Raw genomic sequence first — 9,524 nt, 5'->3', positions numbered from 1 at the left:
ACTCAAAAGAGAGAGATAAGCCCTTCAAGATGCAACTATCCATTAGCAAATATGTACATAACTTATACATAAAACTATCTACGTTAATACTTGAGCTTTATACACATTGCAGCCCCCCGTATACAGGCCCATAGCTGGGATATATTATACTGCACCAGCATTCTTCCACTATGGTTGGATCTTCTGGTCAGGAGAGGCCTTGGACTACTTTCGATGCTCCCTGGTAGTACTAATTTTATACCAAACCGGAATGGGAGTATATTTCCTGCTGCTACCTCTTTCGGCTCACAGCAGCTCGCAAACTCTCGTTACCGGAAAGTTGGAACGTTCTACTGAGTGATGAAACTACAAGTCCTTGCTCTCTATGAAAATGGGTTAACGAGGATCATCCTACCAGTAGTTTCTCTACAAATACAATCTTTCAGGACCTATCCCTTCTGAATTGGCAACTGTTTATGGGGCAGCAATTGGAAACCACCTCTTAAGATCTATACCTTTGCTATTTGGCCAATTGAAAGCTCTCTACCTTATCACAATCTCTCGTCATGCTCTCTACCCTCCTGCTGACTTTCCGTTCCTGCTGCTACCTCTTCGTTCACAGCGGGATGTTCCATTCAAGATCTCTACTGAGTGGAGAAACTACAAGTCCTTGCTCTCTATGACAATGGGTTTCGGTTCCAAATTGGAGAATTGTTTATCGAAGCAGCAATTGGAATTCTTCGGAAACCACCTCTTGGGTTCCTTGTCTTGGCCAATTGAAAGCTTTGAATTTCTTTAAATTTTAGGGGAAATAATTATCCAGAGAAATCCCTCTCGTTGGGGAATCCACCTGTCTTTTAAAAATCAATAAGGGAGTCAGAGCACTAACAAAAGCACGCAATGCTAAGAAGAGAAACCTGTCAAGTGAGACCATCAATCTAGGAACATGCCCAAACTCATCATCTCATGATAGTCACTCATAAGGTTGAAAACCATAAACTCCATCTTTCAAATATCTACGAGAGATATTGCCTCTATCAAAACATGTTGAGTGGTGGTTCAACTGGCCTTGTTGTCTTACTACTTTGGTCTAGCGAAGCTTGATCCTGCTCTTCCTTGCTTCTCAAGCCTCATGAGACTCCATTCAACCCCACTGCTGTCTCAAGGGAGTCAACGTTTGACACTCTCATACCAATGCTAGGGGTGCGAGGACTACATCCTGCAATCTGCAAGCAATTCCAAGCCCCATCGAGGGGAGATTCAGTCAAATGACTCGAGTTTTAGATTTATATTATGAAAAGATACTCCACAACGCCGTCACTGCACACCTCCCAAACTAGGCCTACAAAATTCTATGCTACATTACCCAAGATCTGTCTAGCATAGTATTGAAGATCTTGAGCAAGCGAATTATCAGAGAGAGAGAGAGAGAGAGAGAGAGAGAGAGAGAGAGGATATACAATAATCCATGTTGAAGCCAATGGGTAGTAGCTACTATCGACAACGCTTTTGAAAATTATGGGTGACTGTCACAAGGTTAATAATAAATTGTGCTTGTCTACATTGTAGGTTTACAACGGGAATTTCCATTTAGAGGCCAGAGTAGGCTTCACAAATGAATTTAAGGGTGGAATACTTTGTCCATCTACCATGTATCTCAAATAGATTGTATTCACACTTGTCAGCATTTGATAGCTAAACTTTGTTTTTTGAATCACAGAGTTAAGTAAAGAATCCTTCACGTGCTCCTTCTCTCTCCAATTACGTAGGAAGTGAACCTCCCAGGAGTGGTCATCTTCGTCACAATATGGCTGGCAGCCAAATCAACATGCCAGATATTCAAGTCCCACAGATGACCTGCTGCTGTTGAGATTGCTTCAACTCCTTTACAACCCACCCCACAAATTCATGACGAGGGGCAAGCTCAGCACTAGGTTAAAAGCACAGACCCGACAGATCACTAGATTTTTGGCACTAGCATCAAGAAGTGCCTTCTCTACTGTCATAGAATCATGAGTTCACATTGGTAAAATAGATTATAACAGCAAGAGCCCTCCAAACCATGAGTGGAACTCAGGAATCTCCACCAATACACTATGGTTTTGTACTAGCACTGGAGAGGTATCTAGCAATGCAGATAATTTGGGGAGGAGAATAAGGATGTCCTGCACAACCTCCATGGGACAGTAGCCAACAAATCATATCCTTGTACAGGTTGACCCTGGCTTGGGCTGGCAGAGCCGATACCATCTCTCAGGAGTCTCCAAGAGCTCACAAGCTGACCATGGGCACCCTCATGCTCCATATGGCCAAGATCATATAACGCACTGCTTAACCCAGAAAGAATCTCACAATATTGACATTCAGACGATGAGATCTGCACACCTAACGATTACAAACACACTCAAAATTTTGGGTAGACGTTCTGAGTTCTGAAATGCTTACTATCTCCTAATTCTCATCCTGTCATGTCACAGTTTAAAGTTTTATGAATACTAAAGAACGCATAAAAATGGACAGAACAAGTTCAAGTGTCGTTGAATATAAGGGCTTGCCTTTTAACGGAAGGTCAACGTTCAACATTAAAGCACTATGGCTTACTCGCTCCCGAATACGCATCTTTATCTTTAAACACAATATCTCTTAATACTGTCAGGTTCACAACGGTTTCCTGACAGCAATGTGTTTAGTCCTCGTCCGTCATAATAATGCATAGAACATTTCTCATTCAAATACACCATCTGACACTTACTATGTATGATGGTGTGAATCTACGGGGCGGATGGAGAGGGAGACACAGACAGAGCAAGCCAAGATGCAAGGTTCTAAAGAATATTTGAAACATCATCCTTTAGAAGAGAGGTTTGCGAGGGATGTCCTCCATGTTCCCAAGGTAATCACACGTTTGTGTGTGAAGTCCTCCAACAAAAAGTAATATATACACAGCATTACTCTTCTCTAACAAAATTTACAGGATGTCCGCTCTATCGCTCATACCATGCAGCGCTGGACCCAACCACTATATTGCCTTTGTTTAAAGGGGAGAAAGAGATCCGCCTTCCAATTCACGGGTCTTTGCTTATCTCTTCCTTAGTTGACATGCGTTTTACAAACTCATACGTGGTGATCATTGTAGTAGCTGACATAGCCATCATGGCCCAGCGAGGACCGAGACCTCTATAGCAAGCGCTCCATCCCCCATCTTTAATAAGGCTCCTCACCGTCCCGCTTATCGTTGGCCGTCTGTCCCCAACACCTGCCAATACTTGAAAGCGGGTCTTGATGGTGTCCAAAGGAGTTGTAACCAGCGCTGTCACCCCTCCGGCACACGCAGCACTTGCCCCCTGTACGCCCAATACAAAACCGGAGCTGGGGGCTGGGCAATCACCTGCCAAATTCCTGCAATTCCCCAGGTTGCTCCAAACTGTTCTCTGAGCAAGGCAGTAGGATGCCCACCAAAGAGCATTCGAAGGTGCATAGGTTAGGATGGACATTCCAAAACCACGGTAGAGACCTCGCCAACCCTCTGTTCTGAGGATAGTTCGGAGAGCATCGACACCACCTCTGTACTGGGTAGTGCCGGGGTTTCGATGTTTACTCTGCACCATTAACCGCTGACTGATCACGTCAACAGGGGTCCAAACGAATTGCGCTGCTACAGATGCACTGAGTCCACCAGCTGCGTTTGCTGTAGCTGCCGCAGCCGATTCCGGAAGACCCAACTGTGAGGCTGCCACCCCCACGTTGCTTTTCGTGATTTCCAGAGTGCTCATGTACAAGACGCGCGCGGGGATCGTTCCCAGCAAGGACGTTCCGAAGCCTCTATAGAGGCCACTCACGCCCTCGTGCCGCAATATGCTCGAAGCCATCTTGAAGCTCGACAAGGGGGAGGCAGACACCTGCTGTCTGGTCTTGAGAACCAACACAGGGTAGAGCATGCCGGAGACCCCAGAGAAAAAAGCTGCCCCAAGTATGAAGAACTTGGACTTATCAAGCATTTGCCAATCCACATCATGGGGGAGGGAGGCATGTTGCTGGGAAGCTCGAACGCTCATCCTGGGAGGGTTGTTGGGCAATGCAAAGAGACGATCTGGGACGAACCTGCAAGCCCAAAGCACGACCTTGTGCAACTGCAACAAAGAGCAGAAGATGCGATCAAACCAAAGCCTCAAAACAGGGAGTGGATGATGAAGCATTCATACAGAGAGGAAAAAGGTGGAGGAGGATGAAAACGAAGGGCGGAAGAGGTTGAATTCCAAAGAGGCGGCAGACAGCAGAGTGCAGAAAGAGAAGATTCATGGTGCTGGGAATGAACTGTGGGCTGGTGGGATGGTGCTATGGGCGTCAACTTCGAACACGGAAGGTGGTGAACACTCCATCAAAGACACCATAAGACCCCTTAATTTAGATTGCCTATGTCCTTGGCGGCTTCTTCAATTTCCCTTAATTTGGATTGCCTATTCTCATCACGCCCTTTCCCTCCTCGAGGACTATGGTGCTTCATGCTTTGCAATGCTATAAGACCATTCCGTCACAAGGGGTGAGCCAATGGCATTGTAAGGAGGGAAAGACGCACCAAAAGGGGAGAGCCAATGGCATTGTAAGGAGGGAAAGAAGCACCAGCAGGGGAGAGCCAATGGCATTGTAAGGAGGGAAAGAAGTACCAACCGGGGAGAGCCAAAGAATGGGGAGCACTCCACCAAGTTAGGACCAGTGGGCCAACACGTCAACAAGCTGTATGCTGTATACACTCTCTGGGATCACTAGACTCAACAGCCTGAGGTTGGCCGCAAGGAAGTGCTCTAAGGGCTTTCCTTGGGTGAACAACTCATTTGCAGAACCTTTGTAAAGTCTAGCATGTTGAGAGTTTCCAAATATTATCGTTTTACAAAGTATTTTCCCTTGGAACCATTCTCATGCTCCTTGCCAAAATTAAAGTTCCTTGGAACTATTCTCGTGCTCCTTATCAAATTAAAGTTTCTCAGGTGGTTGTTTTCTAGGAGTAGCTATTTTTAGGCCAACATCACTCTTTTTAGGTGCCTACAATTCGATGTAAAATCCACTCAAGCATACAAGGGACATTTCACCTTAGATGAGCACATCCCCACCAAGCCTATAAGAGAGGTGGTTGTTTTTTTCCAATTCCCAACTATTCATAGGGAATCGATTCCCCTGTCTCTCTTCATCCATCTATGTAAAGCAAAGAGTGCCTGCCCATAAGAGCATTAATGTACCAAACTTTGCGAAGGAAATTCACTTGGTAAGGTGTAAATTGATGAGCTGGAGTTAACTACGATAAGAGGTAGGCTAAGTAAGAGAATATGAATACTAAAATGTGAAAGTAGAAATACAGTTGCTTAATGAATTGATCCTACTTGGGAAGGTTTGAATGGTCTTGCATGTGACCCTACCATATGATCTTGGTTTTACTTGTGCTCTTTTGCATCGGAATCTTGGCATGTGAAAGTAGTCAATAAGCAATGTAAGGAGGGGATTGAGCTACCCAATAACTCTTGCTGATGGGACTTTATTTTAAAGTAGTTACTTTACACCTTCCACGTATCTTTAACAAACTAAGAGCATGCACTAGAGCATTCTTAATTTTATGCTTCTATTAAAGATGCTCTAGTACATAAGGAATATGATGCTACCATCAAAGGTGTTGCAACATATTCATTAATATGTATCACTTTTACTAATTGTTGCTTTTCTTTTTTGGTATTGAAGAAGGGGGATTTGTTTTCCTTGAGCATGTTTATCCCCCTTTAAAAATATTGCAAATAGTAGTAAGTATGGTTTGTTTACTATTTGCATAGAAATTAGATTTGTTTAACAATTTGTTAGACAGCGTAGCTTGTGTTTAATGTTTGTTGTTTCTACATCATTGTCAAGTTTTCTCATTTTGTTCCTCTACTATTGGTAATTATTTACTTGAGTAGTTGATTATCAAGATCTATCTAATGCATCTATCTCCTGCAGTTCTCCAATGATACATCTATCTAATGCAGCATCCATCTCTTGCAGTTCTACAATGATTACATCCTCTGTTTCTTAGTTTACTCGTCGCAGTGTGATGACAAGTTGGTCACATGAAGTACTTGTAAGGTTTGTCATTATATCCAATTCCATTATCGTTCCTATAAAGTCTTGCCCATAAACAATGTATGATTGGCTCTTCAAACTAGACCATAAAGTATAGCCTTGAAATCCAGGTAGGTCCCCTCGTTGTTGGTTAGTAGGTTTGTTAGCAGTGCCTCCTTAGAGGGAGTGCTATAGTGGAGGATTGAAACTCTTTTGTGAATTTCCACATGTAATTTAAAAAAAAAAAGGTAAATTGTGTGTTTCAATTTGCCATTGTTGGAGAAGATCTTACAAAAATTGCTTTTTAATAACTCAACACCCTTTAAAAATCGTTCGCTTTTTCGTTTGCATCCAAAAGCATTGGCTTTATCACTATACTAGGAGGCCATGCCCACGTGCACATATGCACTCTTGTTTATTCACTTGAAATATTTATCAACATTCTTGATATGATGGAAGATAAGATCAAACAATCACTAGAACACTCATATGCATGCCAATTTATGTCACCATGTGACTTTGCATTGGAAAAGTTATTGTGGTTCCATTGATTTCTTATATTATTCAGAGAAAGCTATTTTGTTCCATTTTAAGAGGCATTGTGGTGGTATTAAAGCATGGAGGATGGCAATAATCTATACAACAATTTAACATACTTAATAGCAGTGTCTTCTTTGCAAATACATCAATAAATAAATAAATTTAAAACAATTTAAAAAGTATTTTCATAGATTTAAAATAACTAAATATACAATTGGGAGGTTTTGGTTTGCATATCAATGTGGATTATTGGAGATGTGGATGGATAGAGGCCTTAGATAGTACCATTAGGGAAAAAAGGAACTCATTTTAGGGCTTTTGGCCAAAACGAAAATCGTGAGTCTATCAATCACAAGAGGGTCAACATAACATTGGTGAAATTAGGAAAAATTACCATAGTTCCACCAACAAGCAATAGTTTACAAATATACAACCACAAATAATAAATGAAATGATCTTACAAGATTCTAAACCTAACAATGTCATCTTTGAAAGAGGTTATCCTAAACTAATTTGCCCGCTTGATTTTCAACCATTGGCATGTTCAATTCTCTTTCATGAATCAAGGATTCAATTATTCTTTCTCTCCTAAACCTCCTAAACTATTTTTCATGCTTGCATTTCACCTATTAGCATGTTCAAACCACTTTCATGAACCAAGGACTTTCGGTCCTAAGCTAGTTCTATTTCAAGAATCATTTTGCAAGTTCAGTTCTCTTTCTCAAATCATCCATGGCGATAAGCAACCTAGGGCATCCAAATGCAAAATAGTGTGTAACTCATACTGCAAACAACCTTGAAATAGATATAAGAGTTGTTTCTCGTTGACCTACATCCTACATATCATCTATAGAGGTTGCCAACATGGTGAATGCAAATGGTTACTGTCAAAAGTTGGTTGTAACGGAAGGTATCTGGATGTTGGTGAACCAACAAGGAGAAAAAACACCATGAAGAAAATAATATATTTCTAGACTCTTGGAAGGGCAAGGCCACATAAATTTTTATTAAAGGGTCAAAGATTTCATAACAACACATGGTAAGAAGGGTTTTAAGGAAATACTGATCAAGCATGTAGATATGCACAAAGTAGGATTATTTAGATTATCTTCTAGGGCATAGGCCTAATTGGGAGCTGCTCCTTTCAATCTCAAAATTGTAGTTTGAAACATTGCTATTTTTTGTGTCCACTAAAATTTGTTTTAGTTTTAGGTCTATGTCCACCATCATATGAAGAATGGCAGCCAATGGAGTGCATTTTGGGCTTCTTAGATGTGTTGCATGGAGCAATAAGAGAACTCCAATATCAAGGTAGATCTGGAACTCAACTAGCTCAAACATGTAGCTTCTTTTATGACCATTTTTATAAATTGTTAAACAAAGGAAAGACTCATAGTGTGTTAAAGAAATAAGATCTTTCATTCATGGAATACTATAGACTGGTGAGTGCCTCATAGTAGTGTGATAGAGACATATAGGGCCAAGCTATTTTTAGAAGTACAATGATCTTTACGGCCAAGCATTGCTATAAGGATTGTAAAAATCAATGTATGCATGCCAATCACACTTTTTTTAACACCTATCTAACAACTATCCAGTTAGAGTGCAAAACAATGCTCACCTACAAATCAATTGAAAATGATGAGAACCTTGACTTCTTGGATGATGGTTGGGATAAATCAATGTCTAGTAATGTCTAATGTGAAGTAGTGCCAACTACATTTACAATTAAATATATGATTTTGAGCCGTAGTTTGATATTTCCTTTCTATTTTAAACACATCAGGTTCGTGGAGAACAAATTAGTTCCACTGGACCAAGATCTTAACTCCTTTGGTCCTTAAAATGAATCATTGGAGACCAGGGTTCATGACAATGGAATATTGCTTGGTGTTATATCAATAATACAATGATGTACACTTGTAGAATTGTGCCATGACATTCATATGGAGATAGAGGGTAGCATTTTGAAAGAATCTTCATTCAGTGTCAACAACAAAAAAGGTAAATTGTTTAACCATCATTTAATGGTCTTCATTTGGGATTCTTCATTTGGGATATACAAGACTCATTGTCTTTATTTGTGACATACATGAACAAAACATTGCAACAGCTATTGCATTGGAGAGAATATACAATTCAATGCAAAATCATCCCTTGAGAGAGTATTTATTTACCTTAAGCCTCATGACACTGTACATGTATAATATCTCACTAATACAAATATAAGACGATGAGCACCAACCACCATCAAAATAAAAGAACATGTGTATCTACACTACTAATGTGTAGTTCATAGAGGAGGTTGGTCCTGTGGTCCTGAGTCAAAGGCTGCTCCTGCACTACAGGTTGAGCAACTGATGCATCTTGACGATCCTCTAAAGTATGCTCACCACTTGAATGATCCACTTGTACTTGTTCCTCTATGTTCACCTCATCCTCCTATACCTTTGGCTCCTCCATTTTCTTCTCATGCTTAAACTCATCCAGAATGGACTCTTCATGCTCAAGCTCATCGAGAATGGACTCCTCATGCTCAAGCTCATTCAGAATGGACTCTTCATTTGATTTTGATATTTTTTCTTTCATACTCTTCATTCTTGGAGTAGGGAAAGCATACTGGAGAAACCGTGTTATGGTTCTAGCTCTAAAGTTGTATACATATAGTGAATTGTAACTATCGTTCCTCACCTATCATAAAAAATCATATGAAGATAGTTTTTTTTGTCTATATCAAACTTTTGTAAATGAATGATTCACAATGGAAATCTTATGGTTCTTTGGGGAAAACTATCAGTATGTATTGTGCATGGACCAATACTCTCCATCCACAAGAATGTGCATCTTGTTGCTATTGTATTTGTACACATTGTAACAGATCTTTAGCGCTCTCTTTGGGTAGGGTTAATAATAATGTTCAAAAG

At 40.7% G+C, this 9,524-nt stretch overlaps 1 protein-coding gene across 1 annotated transcript; it reads right to left on the bottom strand.

The window, feature by feature from the left end:
* Positions 1 to 2,908: 2,908 nt before the first annotated feature.
* LOC147886177 (uncharacterized) lies at positions 2,909 to 4,288 on the bottom strand. The gene has a single exon (XM_087395584.1). The coding sequence runs from the start codon at positions 4,173 to 4,175 to the stop codon at positions 3,045 to 3,047; it is 1,131 nt and encodes a 376-aa protein (XP_087251710.1). The 5' UTR covers positions 4,176 to 4,288; the 3' UTR covers positions 2,909 to 3,044.
* Positions 4,289 to 9,524: the final 5,236 nt, after the last annotated feature.

Source organism: Dipteris shenzhenensis, chromosome 24, assembly GCF_047967505.1.
Source record: "Dipteris shenzhenensis isolate YYH24624 ecotype China chromosome 24, Dip_SZ_1.0, whole genome shotgun sequence".
Classification (NCBI taxonomy): Eukaryota; Viridiplantae; Streptophyta; class Polypodiopsida; order Gleicheniales; family Dipteridaceae; genus Dipteris; species Dipteris shenzhenensis.
This window is presented reverse-complemented; position numbering and strand designations above follow the sequence as displayed.

Bases quoted from the DNA above. Each gene is read 5' to 3' on its own strand.
- LOC147886177 (XM_087395584.1), bottom strand. From the start codon at position 4,175: ATGCTTCATCATCCACTCCCTGTTTTGAGGCTTTGGTTTGATCGCATC.